Here is a 27,094-nt window from a genome sequence, read left to right on the forward strand (position 1 = left end):
AAGATAATCAAAATGTGGAACAAGAGCGCCCTAGAAATATTATTTTACATGAGATACCGCTATCACGACTCACTTATATGCTTTCGATTTCGAGCCATTTGGAAAATCGGCATTTATTTTCGCGTTTCTAAACTGCTGAAAACGGAAAGCCACTAGGTGACTTGTGATAACGGTACCTCACACAAAATAATATTGTCTAGGGCGCTCTTGTTCCATATTTCAATTATCTTTTATCTATTTGAAGATATCACATAATTACTGTAAAATTAGCGGTATTTTAATTTCGCCGGGATGAAGACTCTTAAGGAGATTGGTTTACAAAAACCTTCTTTTATATATACACTTAACATATCCGTCCGGGAGACAAAAAATATCGAGAATTATAAGATCATTCATCATCAAGTCTGGTCATAAGGTAGAGGATCAAAAGTTAGGAATTGGGATGGTTTGGACCATATATTATATTGAAAGATACGGTTTTCTGCAATCGATTAACGGTCCCAAAAATGCATTACGGCTCCATCCTTAGACCTTTGCTAAAACTGCAAGTTGTTGAAATTCACTACAACCTCTGCTTTAAATACTGATCTACATAAAACAAAAAGATAATAGATAGCGAGAAGGTTTTTTTTTTTTTTTAATCGACTGAACGTTCTAAGAATAGGTATTATCTTCTACCTTAGCCGTCCATTTAAGCTGTAATTGACTCAGATCAATCTCTTCTGGTTTTAACATTGATTACCAAAGAACAAAAACTGTAATAGATAGCAAGAAATGTTTTTTTTTTTTTTGGTAATCAATTAAGCGTCCCAGAAATATATTCCATCTCCACTCTAATTTTTGTATTAAAACCGGAAACGTCATAAATCAACACCTCCGATTTTAACGTTCATCACCATAGAATTAAAACTGGAACAGATAATGAGAAGAGGTTTTCTGCGTAATCAATTAAGCGTCCCAAGAATATATTCCATTTTCACTCTAATCTCTTTACTAGAACCGGAAGTGACATTAATCACCCACTTCTGGTTTTAACGTTAATCACTATAGAGTGAAAACGGTAACAGGTACGGAGAGGCGGTTTTCTCCAATGAATTAAGCATCCCAAGAATCTGTTCAATCTCTACTAAAATCAGAAGTGGTATATTTATTTGAGAGTCATTTCCCATTTCAATAATAATTGAAAAATATGACACACACAAAAGAGAACCCCTTCATTTTCTGTAACAATGCTACTTGTTCGTATCTTTACTCATAACGGAGTTGGGCTATGTTCCCGGACTTTTGATATTCCCGGTATTGCAAAATTGTTGTCTTGTCCATCCCTGGCTTTCGAGATCTAGACGTAATTTTGGTTGCATAAGTAACAACATTCCTGCCTTCAAATGTATTGATCTATATCCACAGAAGAGCCAGAAACTTCTGCTCATCTTTATTATACCTCTCACTGAGGAATAGGCATTTTGCTTGACACTCAGTATCTAGCTATAGTAGTAAAATACACCTACTGAGCGCATCTCCTTTCTCTTTATTATTTTTGTTATTAAAATAAACAATGATTGGAAGTTTGTAAACACTCTGTTGTCGTTTCTTTCTCATTCTAGATTTTTGTTTTCCTGAGGATGACTCCATGGTCTTTCACTTCTCTACTCTTCTTGTTCCTCATGCCATTTGGTAAGTTTTCAGATAAACTGAAGTTGATTACGAGTGACTTGTACACAAACTTAATCAAAATGGTGAAGGAACTTGGATAAATAACAAGGCATTCTCGCAACATGAGATTTACCGGAATGTACCTATCGTAACAGGTGATCTACCCTATATTCGCTTTTGATTATGAGTATAAATTACCTGATTCGTACACTGATGTGATTTGCGAATGTGTAAGTTAACATAAGCAGTGAACAGAGAAAACACTTGAATAAAATCGAGTAAATATAAAAACACGGGAACAATGCAGTAAAATAAATTATTTGTGTCAGTTGCTTTGAAATAGAAATACCAGTATAAATTAAGTCATTTGAAGGAATAACAAAGTAATACATTACTACATATACTGCTTCCCACTTACTGACCATTAACTGAAAGTTTAGACGACGCTAAGACATTTTATAAGACTGTAAAATGTGTCATAACAGATTACTGAATGGAAACTAAATACAATATTATAGATTTAGGTTTTAATTTCTTAAACTTTCGTATTATATTATATTTCAGTTATGTTCTTATATTTACTATATCAGTGGCTAATCATAAAAGCATTCTCATTGGATCTAAAGATCCAATATATGTAAATCAAAAATTCTCTTGTATGCATTGGTGTAAGTAGGTTATTTTCCTGGAGGGGACCATGGCCCCTTAGTTTTGAAAATTGGAAGAATCTTTTAGAAGACCTTGTTATGTTTATATATATATATATATATATATATATATATATATATATATATATATATATATATATATATATATATATATATAATCTCTTCAAGTTATTTAGTTCTCCGACACTGTCATGTAACAGTTCAATGAAAATCTATTACACCAGAAATTTGCTTAAAATTGTATATTTCCCAGGGTGAAAAAAATTTTTAAAAAATCATTTTTGTTGATTTTCTATTTAAATTGATTTTTTGGATTTAAATCAAATCTTTCTTCTCGCATAATACAAGTCGCGAACTGAAGAAAAAGCGTTTGAAATTAGTATTAAATGCTAATTATGCCGTTTAAGTGAAAGTATTGGGGTTGAATTTTGAATTATCCCCAATCGTTAACCTATATCAATCCCAAACAATATTTCTTAACCCTTTTAAATTATGGCTCTTTTTAAAGATAAATTATAGACTTCCAGTCAAGCAGCTACAGCATCATCCCTATTTATTTTAGGATCATGGTACATACATCACTCTCTTTAGAATAGAACAGCTTTTGAAACGGCAAATCACGAAAAAAGGTATTTTCTGTTATTTTTTTTTTTAAATTTACCTCTGTGGACCCCTCCCCTTGTTTTAAGACAGAGATCTGAAATAAATCTGAAAAATACTGAGGGGTGCACTAAGTAAATGTGCAAAATTTCAATCTTGTATGTGGAAAAGTAAGCCTGCGAAAAATAATATTCCCCAAATACAGCAGATTCCCGTATAAAACAGGATCTCAGGTAAGTTTCCTGAGACATCCCTATTTATCCTAGGAGCATAGTACGTATATAATTTTCTACAGAATAGAACAGCCTTTCAAACGGTACCATTCATATGTCTCCATCTGATGCGGGAAAATCACGAAAAAAGCTGTTTTTGTTAAAAATATCCTTTTTTAAAGCATTTTTGTCCCTCTGGACCCCCCTATTTCCACGCAGAGATATAAAAAGATCTGAAAATTATTAAGGGGTGCACTGAACGACTGTGCAAAATTTCAGTCTTCTGAATGCAAAATGTAACCCGCCAAATAATAATAATAATAATAATACGCATAACAAAAATATCTTTTTAAATTTATGACGTCATCACACACTATGCTCAACGCAGAAATGCGTGAAAGCATATGTAACATATTCTAAAATGCCTCCAGCCTTGAAGAAAACGAAGTAAAAATCATTATTGGTACTTTTTTAATCGAATAATGAAGATTCTACCCTATCATCTAAAAATAAGGTGATATAATTTAAAAGATTAATCATTAACGAAAAAGTACAGCAACGTTTATCAAAATGACACTTTATTTCACAAAAGTTACTGATATTTAGCAGGGGCCTATTTTTAAAAACTCAGAACTAGCTTGCGGCATGATATACATAAATTTCACCTAAAGTTATAAAATTAGCAAAAAAAAAAAAAAAAAAAAAAAAAAAGGAGAGTGGATAGCACCTCTCTAAATACGCTCTATTATCTGGGAACAAACAAACAGACACGCACAAAATAAATTTCGTCTTAAATGTCGATGGTGATTTCTCCGTTGGAATACTTAACGATTTTAAAACCCAAACCCAATGTTATGAAAAGAAAGCAGGATTGCTCTGTTACCTGTTCAAAATGGGATTTTCCCTAGTCATCCTCTGCATGACACTTGTTTTCATACTATACTGTACATTTGAGTCTCATTGTACATTGTATTATGATTATTAACTTCCATAATCGAAATAACAGAACAGAAACGGGATTTTACTTATTATCACTTTAAATTAATTTATTTCTGAATCGATTTAAATCAACGATTTTTGTTTTAAAAAATCAAGTGATTTAAATCTTGATTTAAATCGTGATTTAAATCAGAGTGAATTAAATCAATCCACCCTGATATTTCCTATATTCTGTTGCTACTAAATAACTACCTAAAATCTGCTCCAATTATGAAGTTTCTATTACTGTTTTACTTCTGCAATTCTGAGCGAAAGTACATTATTTGTAAACGTTAACTATCATGTTCTGTTTACTCTTACATCTAATAGAAATACAAACAAACATACAAGCAATGACAATTTCAAATCATAACTTTTTAAAAATCAGTCTTGGGCTAATATTTATTCATTTCTGCATTTAAAATAAAGCGTAAAATCTTTTCATTTTAAGATTTACAATAAATCGTTGTCGTTTACTAGTGGTGCAGCTTAATTACACAAATCTTTGCGAACAAAGAAATATATATAATCATATTTTATACACAAAGCATTTTTACTTAAAAAAAAAATCCATCCGATCTGGACCGCATGCAATCTTAGTAACTTCACAGACATTTGTGCACTTTCTTAATAAAACTATATTTGCTATAAGAGAGAAATTATTAATGTGGCTTAAATATTTGATCTTACACTATATCTGTATTCTTTCCTTATAAAAGCAATCTAGTTCTTTAATTTTTTCCCGTGAGTATAGGTAAAGTAGGAGAAGTCGTGCGTTCCAGGGACATAATGTAGCAGGGGACATGACACCCCCCTTCTAAATTTTGTACCAATTTTGCCTTCTTATCACTGAATTCTTCATTTGGGCAACACAAAGTAATTGCGTATAGAAAGAAACAAGGGAACTGGAAGGCAATATATGTTTCTTGTATATCAAAGTTTTTTTTTCTGTTGAATTTGGAGTTTTCCTTGCTACGCATAAGTGGAAGTAATAAGTAAATGTTCCAGCATACTTAAGATCCCTATATATTGCTCATACATTCTGATGACTTTAATTTATTATGTACTCCTTTTGTTAAATTTATTTTTATTTATAAATAGGGCTATCCAAGTATCAAGGGACACGAATTTTCATGTACCAAGGGACAATACTTTGCATATGATGATAGCTATTTCATGTAGCTCTAATAAACTTATGAGTTCGTACTTTTTAAAATCAATATACCTAGATCCATACTCATTGCATGCTATCTCATTAAATAATGTGATGAAACTGAAATATTATTTATTTTAGGCTTATATAACATTATAATCCTTGTATTTACAAAGTTACTTGTCAATGCAAAAATTCTCATTCCATTGAGAATGAGGAAGCAAGCTATGGTTGCTGCATGGTTCTCCCTAGGTACGATAATTTAAGTCCCTTGGTACATGCCCCCTTCCAAGAGACGACATGACTTGCTCTGTTAAAATTGCTCTGGCTTTTGTTATTGATGCGATACCCATGTAACTTTTACAGTTTGAAACTAAAATATCAGGTTATCAGGAGCATATTTTTTCTTTAGCATAGCATAAATATACTCACTTTTCAAAAGCAAACCACAAAAAGTGTTAATGGGGTGCATGACTTCCGCTACTTGGAAATTATTTATCGTTTACTCGGATGCAGAATAACGTCGTGTCTGTGTCTCGCAATATTGTACCCCTCCGACACCCTGCACAAAAATGTCTGGGCGCGCACCTGGTTACAGTTTATACCTTAAGAATGTAACCACACTCTTCACTTCATAAATAATAATAATAATAATAATAATAATAATAATAATAATAATAATAATAATAATAATAATAATAATAATAATAATAATAATAAGGAAAGCAACTAACGAAATTGAATAGTGACTTTTGAATGAGTGTTATAAGCATGTATGTAGAAGACAACAATCGATTGAGTTTAGCAGTTCAAGAATTCGGTTCCTTCTTTCTTCCCTTTCTGTTGTTTTTTTAGTGTACCTGAATAATTTGCTCCGAGAATCTTAACTATTCAAACATTACTATACTACAAAATAATAACAATAAGACTGACAATAATAACAATAAGAAAAAACTACTACGCCAATAATGTTAATTACTTGAACAATACAAAAATAATTTACATTAATGAAGCTATCAAATAAAAAACGCATATAGCCCAAGTTGAGAGGTTTCTATACTGTCCACTATAGTGCTCTCAACGGGTCGGATCGGGTCGGGTTGAAGATCGACCCGACCCGACCCGTGACCCGAATTGACTGACCCGACCCGACCCGACTGACCCGAACTGTGATCCGATCTGATTGACCTGACCCGATAACCCGACCCGAGCTGGCCCGGTTGACCCGACCCGACAACCCGACCCGAATAACCCGACCCGACAACCCGACCCGAGCTGACCCGATTGACCCGACCCGACAACCCGACCCGAGCTGACCCGATTGACCCGACCCGACAACCCGACCCGAGCTGACCCGATTGACCCGTCCCGACAACCTGACCCGAATAACCCGACCCGAGCTGACCCGACTGACCCGACCCGAGTAGCCTGACCCGACAACCCGACCCGAACTGACCCGACTGACCCGACCCTACAACCCGATCCGAGTTGACCCGACCCGACCCGTTTGAGAGCACTCTGGTCACGACACTGGGTGAACGCCAAAATGCACTCACATTGGGAACCTAGTTTTAAAAGCATAATTTTAGAAAATAAAGCATAATTTAAAATATATAGCACAATTCTTGGAAAATTCTCTTTAACTGAAAGTTTAACATACTGTGTTAATATTTTTTAAAGCCAATATTTACAATGCTAAATCATTGAGAACATAACAATGCAACAATGAAAAGCTTATTTTCATTTCTGTAAACTTTCCGGTGCAATCCTTTGATGTGGAGAAAAGAAAGTAAAAGAAGAAATGTTTCCGCCAACAATGAATAGTATGCAAGAACTCCATACTATATTGTTACAGTGACGACGCCAGCTTTAAGTTCTTAGGAGGGCAAAGGAGGGGTAGATACATTTTCGGGGGGCGGCTATTTGCCATACCAAAAATGACATATTTATTACGTTTGACTTATTTTACATTACATTGTGTATTTCGTTGCTGTTTTTATGTTAGATCTATATGATTATAAATTAAACTTATTTCAAATAAAATTTGTAACTAACAAATAAGTAACGTCTGCACATGAAATATTTTTCAATGAAACTTTTGAAGCCTAAACATAAATTGAATTACTTTCGCGTATGCTACAAGTAACACATTCGTCTATATGCTACTCTCTCTCTCTCTCTCTCTCTCTCTCTCTATATATATATATATATATATATATATATATATATATATATATATATGTAGAGAGAGAGAGAGAGAGAGAGAGAGAGAGAGAGACTGAATTTACAAGGAGCTGCTGAAAATGTCGTAGTCCAATCCAGAAGGAGTGTAGGTACTAGGTAGAAAAATGAAACCGTACTTTAGAAAAACATATCTCTGTATGTACAAATATAAATTTTCATATTAATAATGAAATTCTTATTGTTTCTCAGGCCTCTGAAGTGATTGTGTGTGCCCAAACAGATAATTTCACGAACATCCAGATCCTTACTGTTATAACATTTTTGTTCCACCAAGGAAAGTCACCGAAGTAAATTAATTAGGAAATCAGTGAAACACCACGGGACTCTCCTCCGTTATATATAGTGTTGAAGAAGTAATTGGCTTAGTATAAACGTAGCAATTTCTCAACAAATTATGCTTTACATCCAGGATGCAATGACTCTTCCTGGAATCATGGATGCAATTTGTGACATTATTCTTGAAAATTGCAGCATTTCAGCCAGTGGTGGATATAGCCCGGGGCCGGAGGGCCTAGGCCACCCAGTTTTTGTGTGACAAAAATAATTTAAGCTATTTATATTTATTATAGTCTGAGGTCTGCACCCCGCTTTCTCAGTTTTTACCTTCTCAGCAAAACTTGTGTCAGGGATTCTGGGCATTTCTTTGGAACTCGTCGGTAGCATAATTCAGAATGGCTTGGGTATGCGCAAGTTCTCGGCATAATGGGTTCCCAAAATATATGTCAGGAGAATAAAAGGGTAACGGCATTAAGAGAAGTATTCTTCCAATTTGACCGTAATGCTGATCAATTTCGCTGACGAATAGTAACCATAGATGAAATATGGTTGTACCACTATGATCCTGAATCGGAACAACAGTCAATGGAGTAATAGCACTCATTTCTCCATCGCCCCAAGAAGTTCAAGACACAGAAGTAGGTTGAGAAACTGTTTGGAACATTCTTCTGGTATAAGTATGGAGTGGTAGACTACCTCCTCAATGGTCAGATATTTAATCCAGAATCTCTACATTACTTACAAAACTGAAAGAAAAATTCAAAGTTCAACGCTGCGGAAAATGAAAAGAAAGGAATTCTGTTCCTTCAGGAGAATACACCTGTCCATCAAGCCCCTGCGAACATAACTGACATTGCATAATCTAGGATTTCAATGTCTAGATCATCATTCTTATTCCGCAGATTTAGCTCCGTCTAACTATTACGTGTACTTATTTCCCAAACTTAAATAACACTTGAAAGATGCCATTTTAGATCTGATAGGGGTAGTGCTACGAACAGTGGTGCGAGGAAATCTAGATTTTTTTAACTTTTCTGCAAAAGCTGGAGCACTGTACAAGGTAGTATATTGACTCTCGGGGGAAGAGAAGAAGAAGTAAAACTTCACCAATCCACGTGCACTCCTTCTGGGTTGGGCTACGAATTTTTCAGCAGTTCCTAGTCAATATGGTAGACGTCACGTCAGTACTTTGAAACAAAATAAGTAAAGGAGCACTAGTATAAACCAATTACTAACTAAAGATCAGCACTCTGACAATTCATTTTATTGGGAATCAATTTCATTCCATAATTTTATTATTATCATTTGCAGGAAGGGAAAACACAACTCTTTTTATCTCCTTCAAAAAATTAAGCCCTGGCAAACTAAGCTGTTATAAGCACATCCTCTGAATATTGGAAGCCGAGAATAATGTTTCAGAAAAAAGAAGTTTTAAATAAAACAAAATATGAAACTGAAAACTTCAAACCTGGACAAATACAAACAAGTTACGTAACTGGTTTTACCTTTCTTTTGTTTCCAATCGAAGTTGATCCAATGAGAAGGAAACAAGTCGACCAAATCTACTATTGTTCGCTAGGCACAATTATTAAAAATCATAAGAAAGAAGTATAACTAAAATTTACCTCAAAAGGGGCTAAATTAGAAAACAGAAATATGCGTGCATATCCAGACGCTCAAAGAAGAAAGCTTGAGGATTAATCTGCCACATAGTAAATTCATGGAAAGTAGACTACAATTTGTCAATGAGATTGGTTATGATCCTGATATATAATAGTACATGAAGAATGTTTAAAGATTGTACGAGTCTGGGGGGGCGGCAGTCTAGGCGGCAGTCAGGGTGGCAGAAGTAGCTACTACGGGGGCGCTCGCCCCCTTGCCCCCCTCTGGCGTCATCACTGTATTGTTATGTTTACTTTTTGAACTTAAGCACTTTCTGTACTTCGGTGGCATCTTTTACTTTCCCTTTCTGTATATATGTACCTGTAAGGCGCACACAAATGATAGAAAAAATTTATTCGAGCAAAGCACACCTCTTTAAAATGAATTAAGTAGAAAGTTCATTAAATATGAGAGAAACTAGTTGCAAAAAAAATCAATAAATAGATCAAGATATTTAGAATATTTGATGTACAATAAATATACATTATACACGATTAATGTAAAATAATCATTGAAATTAACAATAAAGCATAATTTTAAAAAAGCATAATTAAACAAGAAATAAAGCATAATGTGGGTTGCTCTAACAATTAAGTTGTATGAAGACGAGAAGAAAACGAAAGCTGATTCCTTAACGAATTTCGTTGATCATCTTTGTGTCTACAAAAACGCATTCCTAAAAACCTACAAGCTAGATATCATCTCTGTGATTATATCAGTTTCTAGTGCTACATGTGAAAGGTCATTCTCTTCTTTGAAAATATTAAAGACTTGTATACGCAAGTCAATGACTCATGATAGGTTGAAAAACTTAGTGTTACTTTATATTGAGAAGAAAATTGCTAAATCGTTAGATCTTTAACAAGTTGTGGATATGTTTGCTGCTGCCCACACGAATAGAAAGATCCTCTTCAAGTAGACACATGAACCTATAAGTTATTTTCTTTACCTGTAAAAGTGTATTTGTTTCCACTTAAGTCAACCAGCTACACATATTTTAAACGCCATGATTAAATAACTATTTACTTATATTAGAAATCAATTGCATTAATGAATCCTAGTTGTTTGATGTACTAAATTCTTATATTTTCACTGTTTTCCAAAGAGTAAAATCATGAACAATAAAGATGCAAACATTCACCTTGAATACACACACACACACACACACACACACACACACACACACACACACACACACACACACACACACACACACACACACATTGGAGATGTCCCCCTCAAAATCCTCTTGGGCACTTCATTGCCCCCCTGAAAAAAACTCTAGCTACGCTACTGGACACCATGCACCAGAGATGAATTCTCTACCACTGAGCCACCGCGGCCCTGCTTGGGCTTGGTCGTCCATATCCAATCTCTCTTTTGGCGTTGCTTAAACAACTTCTAGTTTTGTTCTAAATCCAGACTCCATATTGGCGTAGATATTAATATTACAGTCGATTGGTAAAATCAATCTTCCACATTTAAAAATTAAAGTACACACAAGTAGAAAAATAAGCATTTATCATAAAAACACTAGCTGCAAGTGTTCAAAATAGATTTATGGTTTCTATAAAATCAATTGAAAATTGCTATTTTTAATTAGGCAGCTAGTGAAAAACAGCAGCTTTCGACTCCAGCCGAGTTTAAACTCAACCTAAACTCAGTTGACCAAAGTGAACTGACCCGACTGACCCGACCCGACAACCCGACCCGATAACCCGACCCGAGCTGACCCGATTGACCCGACCCGAGCTGACCCGATTGACCCGACCCGAATAACCCGACCCGACAACCCGACCCAAGTTGACCCGATTGACCAGACCCGACAACCCGACCCGATTAGCCTGACCCTACAACCCGACCCGAGCTGACCCGACTGACCCGACCCGATAACCCGACCCGAGTTGACCTGACCCGACCCGACCCGAGCTGACCCGACCCGTTTGAGAGCACTAGTCCACTATCACATTGGTCCAGGGATTTTACTACATCCAGGCACCAGAACATATTTTTTTTTAATCGATAGGCCAACGAGTATAGACATTATTAAATATATCGAATGCAAGCATCACTAAAATTGTTATGTAAAAATTGAGGTAAATTAATAATATTTTCGTCTAGTAGAAAATTCTGCAGGGGCCAGCTTTGTTTCTTGGGGGCCAGCCCCCCTTTATTTCCGCCTTTGCTTGTACGCCTTATACCTGGAGAACTACACACAGTGTAGCCAAACTATTACAAACTGTGCAAATATGTTAACATATTTTGAGTTTAACCCAATGAATAAGATACAAAAGAAAAACTGAAAAATGTAAATTTCGTGAGTAATGTTGTTTTGAAGCTTGAACGAGTTTAAATTGTTGCCAAAAATCTTAATTAGGAGAAAAGTATAAATGTGAATTTTTTAAAAGTAGTCTGTTAATGTAAAATGAAAGAAAACTAATTGTTATAATTGCATTGTGCTGCTGATTTTTGAAAGATATGTTAAGACTTCCAAGTTCTTGAAGATCTGCACCGTCTTCAAGTCGAGATGCTATGAGGAAATGGCGATTTAAGAAATCAGTAAATACAAAAGTTGTTATTTTAAGTTGCTCTAGTCTAGGTTGATAAATATTAGGTTTTTTCTTTGCATTGTGTGATAGAAATATAAATGAAATGGGTGGCTATGCAATGATGCTTTTCCAGAGGATTAAAATAAAAGTGGTCTGGTTTAGCGTTATAATATAGAATGAACAGAATATGTAAGAGACTAGCAATACCCTGAATTAGATTGAAAGAGAGCGATATAATACATGGTATCAAGATTTGGCAGAAGCAGAAATTAATAGCGTAAAAATCTAAAACTTGCTTTGTGAATTTGTCGGTCTTATAACGATAGATGCTACTGTGCAGCCGCCACTTGTCAGCTCAAAAGCTCAGATAACATGCAAATAAAACATGATATTGGGGATGACAGAACTGACAAGTTGCGCCCAGAATTTTGTACATGGTAGAGCGTAAAATACGGGATCTGACCTGGGTTGCATTTGAATGAAACTAAACATTTTACAAAATGAAACTGATTGTGATGTTGAAAGTGTAGAAATTGGTGAGAAAGGAAATAATTGTTAGTATAGGTTAATCTACTCGTAGTTACTTGCAGGTTTCGGTGTTCCTTTCCTCATGGTTCCATTGGTGGATCGACGCTGGGTCTTCTTGATTTCTCCTTTGAGGTAGACGATGAAGCGGATTGAAGTTAAGGTCCAGGGCGACTCAAACAGAGAAGCCAATGTACCTGCGATGATTAACTCAACCGAGATTGAAATTGATTTTAAAAAAGACGAGACATTGTTATTAACAATTAAACAACGTTAAAGATAGTAAATGCTCTCAAATAGTGCTCTCAAACGGGTCGGGTCAGGTCAACTCGGGTCAGCTCGAATCGGGTTACGGGTCGGGTCGGGTCAACTCGGATCGGGTTGTCGGGTCGGGTCAGTCGGGTGTCAGCTCGGGTCGGGTTGTCGGGTCGGGTCAGCTCGGGTCGGGTTATCGGGTCGGGTCAGTTCACTTTGGTCAACTGAGTTTAGGTTGAGCTTAAACTCGGCTGGAGTTGAAAGCTGCTGTTTTTCACTAGCTGCCTAATTAAAAATAGCAATTTTCAATTGATTTATAGAAGCCATAAATCTATTTTGAAAACCTGCAGCTAGTGTTTTTATGGTAAATGCTTATTTTTGTGCTTGTGTGTACTTTAATTTTTAAATGTGGAAGATTGATTTTACCAATCGACTGTAATATTAATATAGAGTCTGGATGGAGTCAATATGGAGTCTGGATTTAGAACAAAACTAGAAGTTGTTTAAGCAAGGCCAAAAGAAAGATTGGATATGGACGACCAAGCCCAAGCAGGGCCGCGGTAGCTCAGTGGTAGAGAATTCATCTCTGGTGGACGGTGTCCATGGTTCGATCCCAGCTTGTGTTAAGTGGGCTTTGTGGTGGAGAAATGCCGCGTAGTGGGTTTTCTCGAGGTTCTCCTGTTTCCTCCCACTTTCTTCATTCCATCATTGCATTCATTTCTCATGGTCACCATATCCCTTAGCCTCGGTGCAGAATCGAGGGACCTTAAACTGAATATTTCATTTTATTTCACCAAGCCCAAGAACATCGATACAAGAATAAGATAAACATTAGATATGCAAGACGAAGTGTATAGTAATCTTCCTCTTGGCCTTGTTTTGGTGATCACGAAGTAGCGATGAGCATATTTTCTTGCTTTCCGTATAGTATGAAAGACCATAATCAAAATCACACTTGTCTTCATTTGTACCGATGAGGCGAGCATTCTTGGCTCTTGTATAGCATGAAAGATCACCAAGACTACGAAATGCAGGATCAAGACTTGACTGTGCAAGACAAAGAATAAGACGCAGTATTGATGACCAAGACCAAGTGTACGAATTGTTTGAATTTCATTTGTTGGGCTGAAAGTGATGAAATAAAATTAGTACTTTATAATTAATTATCATACTGTATTTTTAAATTTTAAATTACAAAATTCATATTATGTATCTTCTTACTTGCAACTATATATACTGTAAAATACGTTTTAATTACCGAGAAAGAAAAATCAAAGTGGCGCGGGTCCCGGAATCATAAGAACCTATTTTGGAATGAAAGTTGAAGGGTTGGAAAAAATCACAGGTGTTCTCCCGTTTCCTCAACCCTTATCATTGTAGTTAAACGATTTCCTTTTGTCTCCGCCAAGAGACTCTTGCTACTGCCTTCCGAGAAGACCCCCTGCCGTCCGAGCAGGTGAGAACACTGACCTTGAAAAAAAAATTCGTCACATAGAACTAAAGCAAGAAAAAATAAATTTCTCCCACGTCGAACACTGGTGTCAGTTATAAAAAGAAATAACCAAACCTCAAAAGTGCCAAATATTCATTAAGATGCATATACAAATTCCCCGCTTGATCTAGCTAGTGGTTAACGTGTAAGACTTCGGTACACGTGGTCCGGGCTTAAATTCCCAATGGGAGTGCATTTTGGCGTTCACCCAGTGTCGTGACCATAGTGCTCTCAAACGGTCGGGTCAGCTCGGGTCGGATTACGGATCGGGTCGGGTTAGTCGGGTCAGCTCGGGTCGGGTTGTCGGGTTGTCGGGTCAGCTCGGTCGGGTTTTCGGGTCAGGTTAATCGGATCGGATCACGGGTCGGGTCGGTCAATTCGGGTCACGGGTAGAGTCGGTCTTCAACCCGACCCGACCCGTTGAGAGCACTACTCTCAAAGCTAGAGCTAGGAATAACTTCTAGAAACCCAAAATCATAGTTCGCGATGTTACATATTGCTTGGGTCAAAATCAAACCTCGACTCCCCCTTCCAAAACTTTTTCAATAGTTTTTGCTTAACGTCCCTTCCGGGTTATTTCCTGGTTCATCGACAATTTCTTCCGTGACGTTGAAAAGTGACATAGATTAACCATATGAAATGTGATGACAGGAATGCGGACAGGTGAAATAATGTGTTGTTTTATTAAGAAATTACTTATGTAAGAATAAGACGACAGACAGTAGAAAAACTTCTTTGTCTGTAAAGTAAATGAACTGAGAAAGAAAGAATAGAAATGTGATTTCAACATTAACCAAAAATGATGCTTTTCATTGATTGAATTTAAAATAAAATGTCCCAATGTTCGAAATAAAATAACTTATAATGTATGCGAATACATTACATTTTCATATATTTTCACAGTACTATTTGACGAAAATGCGTTTGGCGATTTTGCGGAAAGCGACAATTAACTTCACCGACCTAGAAGAAGAGATGTTAGACAGTGGTGTGTTTGATTTGAGAAACGTGTCTTGGACACAATCTAGTGCGAAAATATCTATATTGAGTATGAAGATAGTAAGTAGATTTTTGTCAAAGTGGTCCTTCTTCAGGTGATATTATTGAAACCTTGACCTTGATTATTATTGATTATTTCTTTTTCCAATACAAGTTTCTGATGTCTCAGAATCAGGTGTGTGCATGTATGTGTGTCTGTATTTAAATTAAAGAGTATATTTACAATTTTGAAAATCGAATTTGCTTCAATTTATACTCAGGAATTCTTTTCTTTCTTTACGACAGTTCTAACTCTTCATGACTACAGCTACAGAGTGAAGAGAGATTTTTGTTCATCTAGCGATAGAGCCTGCTTTCTATTTTCCTGCTGCCCAAGTGAACACACATGTTGTGGACTAGATTATTGCTGTCCACCTGACTCCAATTGTTGTGATGCGGTATCAAAATGCTGTCCATCTGGCACCATTTGTTGTACCGATGGATGCTGTGACAAATTTTATTTTTGCTGCTCTCTAGGTTGTTGTAGGTAAGTGAACGACGAAGTTGATTTAAAATACAATCGTTCTTTAATGAAAGAAGCAATAATGCTTAATGTTCCGTCTATCAAACATACAGATAATAAAAATAAATGGAAATACATTAATTATATGCAATTTACTAAACCAATATCGTATTGGATTATCGTAAAAAGAGAGTGCGAGCAAAACACCCGGCTGTTTATTTCTCATTTCACTTATATAATCGTTCAGTAATTTGAGACAGTATGTAATTAAAGCGTATAAAACATGGTTAAGGACCTAGCCAGGATTCTCGTATATTTACTAGATTCAAACGTGTTTGATTCTTTCACTAGTCACCTTTTCACTGCGAAACTTTAGTATTTTCTGCTCTTCCTTTGTTATAATAATTTGGAATATGAGTTCTATTTCAGTACTGATTTATAGAATTGGAAAATGGATACAGTTTTTAACAAATCTCCACTCTGAAACATGAGACACATATGGAATAAATGGTGGGAAAAGTATAATTCAAAGTTTCAGTTATTTATTTGTTGCAGTACTTCAATCCTGGCCATATTTTTACAGATCCTTTCCTCAACATTTCTAAATATACGAGATACATCGATCAGTATAAAAACAGTTAAAAGTATGCTTTGTTTGGATATAAATATAGATTACAGTTATGCAGAATATGTAGACTTAGCACAATGAAAATGCATATGTTGAGATTGGGTTAACACTGTTATTAGTCGTCAGTATTGCCAGATCTCCATCTTGAAAAGTCGCTATTGTGCCATCAAAATTCCACTATATACTCTTACTGAAATTCCACTATTTTCCGCTACATTATATAAAATTAAACTTTAATAGTAAAAAAAATGCTGTTAACAAAACTTCAAAATATTTCACACGTTAATAATAGACCTAAATTCTAAATGGAAAGCCCGATTTAGTACTTCACTAAATTTTATGAATAAAAAAAAATCAGTCTTATTTGAATTAATTAGAGATGCAAAAAAGCCGGCTTTTTTGAATCGATGGTTTTTTTCACATAAAAAGCCGGCTTTTTTGGGAAAAAAAACGAGAATTTTGGAAATTTTGGCTTTTTTCAACTTCATGATTTTTCTATCTAAATAGCTTTCTTATAGTATATTCTATAGTTAGATAAGAATTCCATGACCTGAATGTGATATTTCGCTCTGAAATTCACCATCAAGATAGATGGAGCACGTGTTTTACGAATTAAAGCTAACATGAAGAATGTAGTATTTGAGGGTAATTTTAGAGGCTATTTAACTTTATTTTAACTTTTGAGTTATCGACATCTTTTTTCTTCTCTAGATCATTTTAGTTTGTCATCCGTGTTTCATTTCTAAGAGCTTTTAGTACTCTAGCTTCTAGCGCAAAAGTTAAACTTGCCCGTTTTTCTATTTATCTGTCAAAGCGTACGTTTTTCAATATATCCGTCAAGCCGTACTTCCATATTTCTGTTATACTGTAGCTGTGAAGTGATTTAGCAATAATTTTCCGGACACAACCTTGAATAACAATTTATACAAATAATCAGTAGCGGATTTAGAAAAGTACTTTAGGAGGGTTTTTTCTGATTGTTTCGTTTCCTAAAAAGTCCTCATTTTATTTGGGAAGTGCTTGAAGTTTATGAGTACAGGCATAATATTTCGTTTCGTTTATATGTTTAGCAATAATCTTCCGGATACAACTTTAAAAATCATTTTATACTGAGAATCAGTGGCGGATTTAGAAAAGTATTTTGGGAAGGGTTTCTTACTAATGTTTAGTTTTTTTAAACATTCGTAATTTTTATTTGACGGGAGCTTAAAGTTTATGAGTAAAGGCATAAATAATAGATATTTCGTTTGTTGCAGACATTCCGTAACTTTGGGGAACGGGCTTCAGTCCGAAAGACCGCCCCCCTAACCTTCGCAAAACCGTCACTGCTGGTAATTAGTAATAATAACGATTTAAAAACAATAAGAAAGGAAGTCGCCCAACTCACAGTACACGCACTATTTCTACATTCACAGATGGAATGAAGAAAAGCTTTGTCAGAATGGTCGAATGCTGGTTGAATCCCGGACTTCCCGATAGAAGCGCAAAAAATAATCACTCAGTCATGTTTGTTGTGGAGTTGTATTTAGCTTAACTTAAATATATTCCGTAGTTTTTTTTTTTGGGGGGGGGGGGTTCCGTAATGATATGTTGAATCCCTCTTGTTAAAAATTCAGAAAACTTGAGGATTGGGTAAACTGTGATGGTGGTTCTATAAAACTTAACTGTAGAATTTCAAAAATATACAGAACCAAAAGCTCTAGATGTGCAGCCTTTAAGTGTATCATATAAATCTAAGTATTTCTCTTATGTTTTATTTTAATTTTATTTTGTTTCAAAAAGAGGGTATGGAATATTTTGAAGTAAAAATACTACATACTATTTTGCTAGTTATTTGTGTATTCTTTAAAAAGAAGTGTTTACTTTTAGGGTTGGCTGGTTTACACCAACTTTTTTTTTTTTTAATAACTGGTTTAAACCACAAAAATAAAAAGAATGAAAAATGCGAATCGTGTGAACTTCATGGTAACGTTTCCAGATATCAAACCACCTGCAATAGTTTTATTTCCCTTTCACCTTTTAATCAAGGTGTCCCATGTTCTCGAACCACAAACCTTCTTTCATGCGTAACCCAAGTAGCGGTTCGGATGTCAGTTTAAGCGAAAGTCTTCTCCTTGATAACCTCGGTATTTCGTAAGGATGTTAAGCCTAAATATACGAAACAAACCAAATTGTATATTTCTGCATGCCTAAATGCGTGTTGTTTTATAAAGAAGCCAATATTGCTTAAATATATTGATAGAAATTGGCAAATTTATCGATTGCCTACGTAGCTTCCAACATTAGCTTGGATTGGACTTTCAATGATATCTACGTACCGGTACTAAATTTGTAATTTAATACCTCAGTTTTAGCGTACTGATTATGGTACGTTGACCTTTAAATTTTACATGCAAAGCAATAACAGGATTTTCCCGTTATTGTCTTACATTTCAAGTAATGACGGGATTTTCCCAATGGCTAGGGCGGGAGATTCTCAACTTAAGAAATTTACTGACCACACTTCTTTAAGCTTATGGGAGTTCTTCCGGCATAACCCCGCTGTTGCATAATAACATCAAGGCGAAACAAACTTATTTCTGTGAATATGTAATATAAATACATAAAGGAAAAAATCTAAGTCAAAAAAGCCTGGTTTAAACCAAAAAAGCCTTGTTTAAACATCCCCCCAAAAAAACGGGTTTTTGGCATTTTCAAAAACAACCACGGTTCTTGCCAACTCTGCTTACTTTTGTATATAGGAGGTTAAAAAATTCTTATTATATAAATTGGTTAATCCTGTGGAATTCATAATGTAAATATGTTGAAGAAAAATTGTTTGAAATATTTTTTTTCGAAATTCATAGTTTATTTTCGAGGTTTTATATTATTATCAGCATCAACCACTAATTAAATGATTTTTTGTGTTATAGAGAAGCGATACAAAGTCTGTTTTATCAATTTAAAGCAGTATTTTGAAAAAAAGCCCAAAATTTCCCAAGCAAAAAAGCAAAGCAGAAAAAACCGAGTTTTTTTCCAAAAAAGCCGGTTTTTTTCCGAGCCCTTGCATCTCTAGAATTAATACTATTAAAGTAAAATTCACAGTGAATGCTTATCATTCTTTTATTATAATGTTATATTATATTTTATTATAATGTTATATTATATTATATTACATATTAACATTGTGTAAAATCAGTTGCAATTGTAAATATTTTTTTCTTTAGAATAGACGGAATGAAAGGAAAGGGATACTCGCCTGTTTATTTCAAGAATGACATAACTCAAAATTTCTAACTTTTCAGGAGAAGCGTTTGAAAGTTTCGAAACGCAATGCAAACAAATGGGCGCAAGAAGGACACAAAGTGCTCTCTAGTGCCGAGTTTTGGAAGCACATCTGTGAAATTTTTACCAGAGACAGACATCAAGATTAGCTATAATTTTCTGTCCATAAGTCAATAAGGGCGATTTTTGAGTTATGTCGCTCTTGAAATAAACAAGCGAATGTTTTATTTGTTACTACATACAATAACTTCTAAATTATAATATAAGAATAATTACAATAATGTCACTTGGTAACAAATTATACAAAGATTAGCTTGCAAATAATGTTGATACATGTATCAAATATAAAATTTATAAAATGTTTCGTTACAATTAACTTCAAGAAAAAAAGTATTTTTCCGTTTAATTCTATTTTTAATTTCTCTTCCCAAGAAACTACTATGAAATACTATTTAACTGTATATAAAATTCTATACTTTTGTCTCAACAGTACTTCTACCTTACAACAAGTGGACCCTCTCTTCCCAAAACAATACTTTGGTTAAGGCCTGAACAAACATTAAACGCACAAGACAGATTACGTCCAGCAGTTAATCCTTAACTTCAGAGTCATGATCTACCTCTACACTAGACTGATAAATTGGCACATCCTGTTCGTTAGAACTGTACATGAATTGATTAAATTTTGTCACATGCTTTCTAATCGAACATAAAGTTTTCTAACCTAATTTGTTCGCTTCTATCGAGCTATGGAGGAAAACTGGAAGTTTTAAGATAGGTTTTCAAAAGTCGCTACCTTTTCTGTATTTTTCGTCCGTCACCGCTTTGTCGCCAGGGCAAAGAAAAGCCGCTACGCATAGAGGAATTCCGCTACGGTTGGCAACACTGTTACTCGTACACCTCATAACTAATAGTTTCATCTCTATAGAGTATGAAATGATACATGAGTAAAATCCACCGAATGATACTTCGGATGGGATGCGAAAAATTAGAAGTGACCCTTGGTCTACTTCTGTAAATGGCATTCTTTAAAATAGGCATATATGTGTCTTTCATTATTCTGTAACGTAAATGAAAGTATTGTGAATTCATTTAATAACTGATTCCACTTGAGGATGATACCATCTACGAATGTTTAACAAAGCCTTTCCGTCAAATTTCTCCAAGAAAAAAATAACATATACATTACAATGTCAATTGTGTCACAAGATTATTGGAAACCTCAAGTATTTACCACGCAACGTGTTAAATGTTCAAGATAAAATAGGTCAATATCCGACCACGTGGTAAACCCATGGTAAAACTAATATTTTAGCAATTTCTTACCCTTAGAACAGGGACCACCTAAATTTACAGAGTTATGTACGCGAGTCCTAGAAAATAGTTAACTAATTTAGTTTTTTTTAATAATTCCCAAATTTAAGAAATGGACCAACACACCCCTCCCAAATTTTGAAAAGAAAGCATCAATGTACCTACAATATGTCCCATGAAAGGGAATAGACTTCTGCTCTCAACCATATAACCATATAACGTGATAAAATCTTATCAAAGAGGATAAATTAAACCAAAAATCTCCGAATTTTTAATTTACACATCTTTTTGCCAGGACAAAAGTTCGTTCGTATTATGAAGAGTTCTGTTATTGTGAAATGTCCGGTAATGAAAGTTTCATTGTATATGCGCAGTGGCGTATTTACGATTTTGTTTCGGAGGGGCTTTGCTAACTTTATTCCTGGAAATGTGAAAATTCTGGAAGATATTTCATTTACTTTTACGCTTTTTAAATTAATTATTAATCGTCAAAAATTTTGACTCAGCATCTGTACCTCTTAGATCAACGATACACAGAAATTTCTCTCGAACTTCAAAAGAAACTGGGTCAACATAACTCACACACAAAGACTCACTCTGATTTTAATATTCGTTGATTCATCCGCCACCTCCCTAACACAACTTAAAAGTTCTGTAGCTGTATTTCTACTTAAAAATATAGAGCGTTTCCTTTGAAATTGAACCCATTTCTCAAGCTGACTTATTTTTTAATAAAATCCTCTGAACTAAGGGTTCATACTTACTCGTGTGAGATATTTCTTCCTTGGCCAAAAAATCCACACTTTGAATGAAAGTACGTAAAGCCTGTCGATTCACTTTTTTTCGTTTTCACTTTGTTGAATTACAAGAGTGGATAGGAGTTTCAAGTCTTTGAAGTCTATCATTCTCCATTAAAACGGATTTTGCATGCTTTTCTGAGTAGGAATGTTTTTCTAATTTTTCAGTGTTTCCTGTTGCCTTTCGAAAGTTAGTGAATGGTACGGTAATAAATACTCCATCTGCTTTTTTATAGAACTTCTAATCATTCCTTAAGTGCTCTTCACAAAGTTTACAGAAAGCATCACCTTGTGCATGATCAAAATATAGCCAACTACTTTCCCACTTTCTTTGATATTTCAATTCCCGTTCAACGTCACACTTACTTGAAGATGGCTTCGACTCAATATGACCGCTCACTGATGTCTTAGAAGAAACAACTAGAATTGATTCTGCACTGTCAACTTCTCCGCGAATGTTGCCGCTTGGAGAACATGGGTCACATTCAACACGTCATCATTTATTTATAAAAGATAATATCGGTTGTTTTGACATTTTAGCAAGATGAAATGTCAACTGTTTCATACATGTGTTGCCTCTTCAAAATATACACCACAACATCACACACACAGATAGGACTAATCAAACACTTACACCATCTCCCAATTCAAAACAAATTCGAATCATACAATTGCGATACGCTACAATCAGTAGACAATGACAGGTTGGCCATTGGCTCATCTCAAGCTTAGGTTGCTACTCGATAGATCAAAGTCTTATTTTATTTTCAACACCCTTACGTCTTCTTCTTTGTTTGTATATACAATATAATAATAGTATAGAATGAATTAAGTGAAGTAATTCTTTAGTAATCATATTTTTCTTTTTAATTTAAAAATATTTATCTACTAAGCCCAAATAGACAATAAGTTCTCACCAAATAATTATAAGGAGAGGCCTCAAGCACCTTGGGGGAAATTTATAGCTCCGAGGAGAATTCCACCCTGGTCACTCCCTGTAATCATCACTGTTTGTGAATAAGGACGCTCATACGAAAGATATAGATTGCACTTAAATTTAGTGTTCCTTTCAGCAGTGAGGCTATATCAAATATGGATCTACAGCTTAAAGTGGTATTCGAAGCAAATGAGCTCCCTCCGGGGATGGAATCCGGGTCTCCCGCGACAAAAGCACGTACGCTAGTCATATAGTCACCAAGGAGCACTGTCAAAGATTTGTAGATTATATCGGAAACGAAGACTAAAGTTTTTTTTTTTTTTTTTTAAATACCAACAGATGAATACATATTAGGTGCAGTACGGCTGTGCATATTTCTTTTTAAATAAAGATTCATATTCTACTTAATGTTTTCTTCAAGAGCAAATATTGGTACAGATTCATATTAATAATACATTCTTCTTCAAATGTATTCGTGACATTTATAAAGTTCCTGTTAAAGTGATAAAAGAAATATTTTGAATTGAAGTAAGTTATAAGTAATAAACTTCTGCTCAGAGGGCAATAGAAGCGAGGAAGGACATTTGAGCTTCTGAAAACCCTTTTATGGACAAGGTTTGAAAATCTGTTGCATATACAGGCCGCTAATGGACTATTCCGACAAAGTGTAGATGATTCCTCACATGAAAATAAGAAGAAAAAAAAAAAAACATGTGTATTTGTGAAGAAAATTGCATAATTTCAAAGCTAGAGGCGTTCAAAAGCATGGGAAACTACATTGCAATTCGCACTATTCCGAATACGGGAAACCGGTGAGAGACGATCCATATCAGGATGAAGGAAGTCAAACATACGCAATCCAAAAATACATATTTCAGGAATGTGCAATATGTGCGTATGTGTTTTACAAAACATAATTCCCAGACATGCTCTCAACAGAATTCTCAGATTTGCTCTGACTTAAAGATGAACCCATGGTAGGCAAAAGGTAAGCCCTGACAACAGTGAACAGTAATACGTCGACTGGAAGTTGGAATTGTTAGGGACCAACAGCTCAACGGTTCCTCGTATTCTGAATAATGCTGGGGCGATAGTTTCACGATATATTCCACATTTTTCACACGTGTAAGCGTGAAGATTTTTACACATTTTACAAGTATAAGCGAAAGCGTATTCTCGATGACAAGCCTAATAGACTCCGTATTGTGGTATGGAGATGAAACCATGTTATAATCTCCTTAGGAGACGGAACAATCCAATCATGGCTTCCTAGCTTGTAATGATTTCATAGCAATACCACTCCATTTTATCTAATGGCAAGGGCTTTGAATCAAATTTCGCATCTGCATCAAACGAGTGGTTGTGCATCAGAGTTGCTACCTACTACTGTCTAATTCAGGAATTTATCTGAATCGCCATGTATTTTATTAACAAAAGACGTGAAATGCGAACGAGAAAAATAATGATAAAAGTGACAAAAAAGAAATGAACATTGTAAATCAATGAGAGAAGAGTACAAAATATATACTGTACAAGAGAAAGGTAGAATGTGTTACGAAATGTAGTTTTAATTTAACTATCACATGCCACACGCACATAAAAAAAAATGATACTAGTTCAGCATGATTCTAAAAGGAAATTTCACAAAAAACGAAAGAAATTAAAAGGAAATTAAAAAAAATATTCTATCAATTCGGTAATGTCGTGTCTTATTACATAGTTTTTCTTCTTTCACTTGATTTTTCTATAAATACATTAAAAATAATCACAAAGAGAGTATATATTATACACAATATATAGAACTCATGCAATAATAATTAAACTTGGCTTAAGATAGATTTTAATAAACTTAGTACGCGTATTAAACATTTTCCAGTTCTCGAGGTAAGAATCATAGAAGTTAGGATTTGGACTTACTATTATTTCTTACAGTTACATTTTGAGATGAAGATGGTATCTTCTGTTACGTTAATCTTTTGTATATTTGCATTGTCTAAGTTTCGCAACACAAAATCATTAATTGCTATTTAGAACAAGAATTAGGGAGAAATTCATGGAACAAACGAGTTAAACGTTAGTGATGAATAGAGATGCAAGGGCTCGAGGAAAACGGCTTTTTCCTTGAAAAAAGCTAAAACCTCAATTGTTTGCGTTTGAGATTTCCTTTCTTTTAAAAAAATATTTCAATTTTAGTCGAGATAACACTACACTTCACTTCTGTTTTTCCTTATAATACGAAAGAAACATTTAATTACTAGATTCTGAAGAGAAAATTTAGAAAAAAATCAAGAATTAAAAAAATATTCATTCGATTAAATAGAGGACATGTATGGGCTTTCCAGTTCCAACGAATTGTTTACACTTATTAGGTTAACATTCAAAGACAAAAATTGTAGATAACAATTTAAAAGGGTTAGCAATAACTGTTCTGGAAGTGTACAAAAATCTCAAAATTGTTCAAAAATATCAAAGATTGTTCAAAAATATTGACACGATATAACAATACAGAAAGAACAAATTTTGTAAATAATAATGTTAAAAGTAGTATCATATTCAAAATACCCCATTTCTTGTTTTAATTTTGTAAACTAAATTAGTCTCTAAAGCTCAGGATAAAATGTTTTCTGAACGGAGAACAAGGTGTAAGGAAGATTCAGTATCAAAACAAAATGGTTTTGAATCTGTTTCTTGTTTCTAATAGTTTTCTTTGCCTGCCAAATTGAATTTTGGTAATCATTAAAACACATAATTTGCATCAACATGTATATCTTTCAGGTACTCGACAAAATGTTTAGACAACCAAAGGGATATATGAGTTGCATAATTTGTACTTGCAAGTTGCAAGTATAATGCCAGTTTGAAAACCAATCAAGGCAAATAGCCCCGGACTGAACATAGAACTCACAGTTATTGTACATTGTTAACTCACTTTCTTAACTGTAGAATCCACTACAGGGAAACAAAGTGGTACCTGAACAAGAAAGTCATAAAAAAAGTCAAAATAGGAAAATTTTCATTTTCTTCCAAAAAGCTTGCTCTATAAAGACGTTCCAAAAAAGCCGACTTGTTTGCATCCCTAGTGATGAGTGATAATCTGGAACGTAGCATTAGCAGCACGAGTGTCGTAACTTGGTCTAAACCAACTTTGTCTATTATCTTGCATTTTTCTTTTGTTTACTTATGAAATGCGTTCAATTTGCTTACATAATATTACTGCATACTATTATCTATTTTTCAGCTACGCTATAATAATCGTCCCAATTATCATCGCAATAAAATTCATTCTTGTGTTCATCGTCTACAGAAGGTGCAAAGCGAGAAAAGCTGCCTCTACTCCTGGAGTGGTACATGTAACACCTGGTGAGCAATGAACACCTGATTCTCGCGAATCAACTTCAACATTCAATACATTCTTGATTGAGGAAGAACACTCAGAAGTAATCAAACAACCGATCTCACTATCACGAAGAAAGAAAATCGTGAAAATAGTTTGAATTACATTCATTTAATAATACCAAATATCAGTCAATATATCTCTGAGCAACAATTTCCAATAAAACTTGAACATTTTTGTGTTCATATACATAAATGTCTATTTTCGACGAATTGTGGAAGTATTTTGTATTTTTTAAAAAAGAAATGCCAATGTATCTTTATCATGATTATGACTGATATGACAGAATTTTTATATAAATCATTCTCGAATAAGTGACAATCTTTGGGAGCAGTGGCGTGAAGTGGGATATTGATAACTTATCTGCTGCTCATACAATATAAACAATCAATGTTCAAACTGCTATATTATGAAAATATCTTATCGTTAGCAGTACGTATTTGCAATTTTAAAGTAATAATAGGGGAAGATGCTGTACCTTGGGACACTCTTTTTAAAATCTCCGATTTCTCAATAATGATTAGTCCAGGCAGGTACCTAAAAGCATGGTAAAGTGCAATAGTCCTTTGGGCATTTATTTAGAAAAAGTAAAAGTTTGCTTTTTTATGTTGTTACTACAATACTCTTGTTTTCTAAGACACTGCTAAATGTCCAAAGAGACATTGTGTCCCAAGGTACAGTATCTTCCCCTAAATGTGGTAAAAACATTGAAAACTTACTGTATAATTGTTTTAAAAACAAATAAATAAAAACTTTGTAGTGATGTTCTCAGTTACTTGTACTGCGGTTCAATTCAGATTACACTGTCATAAACTCTGGCTTTGTCTTCAGATTTTCTCAGTAATGTTTCCACTATTACCATGAGGGACACTCCACTTATTCTATTATGCCTTCGTGTGTTCGATTTGTACGTGTGGACCTACAGTTTAAAGTGATACCGGAATCACTATATTGACTTCGATTTACTCCCATCGGGAGTCAAACCCAGATCG

At 34.6% G+C, this 27,094-nt stretch overlaps 1 protein-coding gene across 1 annotated transcript in view; it reads left to right on the forward strand.

The window, feature by feature from the left end:
- Nucleotides 1-26,854, forward strand: part of LOC145662028 (uncharacterized) — a 54,627-nt gene extending 27,773 nt beyond the window's left edge. The window contains exons 2-4 of the mRNA XM_081727364.1: nt 1,605-1,674; nt 15,552-15,792; nt 25,947-26,854. Coding sequence (XP_081583490.1) covers nt 1,623-1,674; nt 15,552-15,792; nt 25,947-26,079 — 426 coding nt within the window. The 5' untranslated portion in view covers nt 1,605-1,622 and the 3' untranslated portion in view covers nt 26,080-26,854. The remainder of the gene's footprint in view (nt 1-1,604; nt 1,675-15,551; nt 15,793-25,946) is intronic.
- The last annotated feature ends 240 nt before the right edge of the window (nt 26,855-27,094 follow it).

Source organism: Thermobia domestica, chromosome 10 (assembly GCF_964235325.1).
Source record: "Thermobia domestica chromosome 10, izTheDome1.hap1.1, whole genome shotgun sequence".
Classification (NCBI taxonomy): Eukaryota; Metazoa; Arthropoda; class Insecta; order Zygentoma; family Lepismatidae; genus Thermobia; species Thermobia domestica.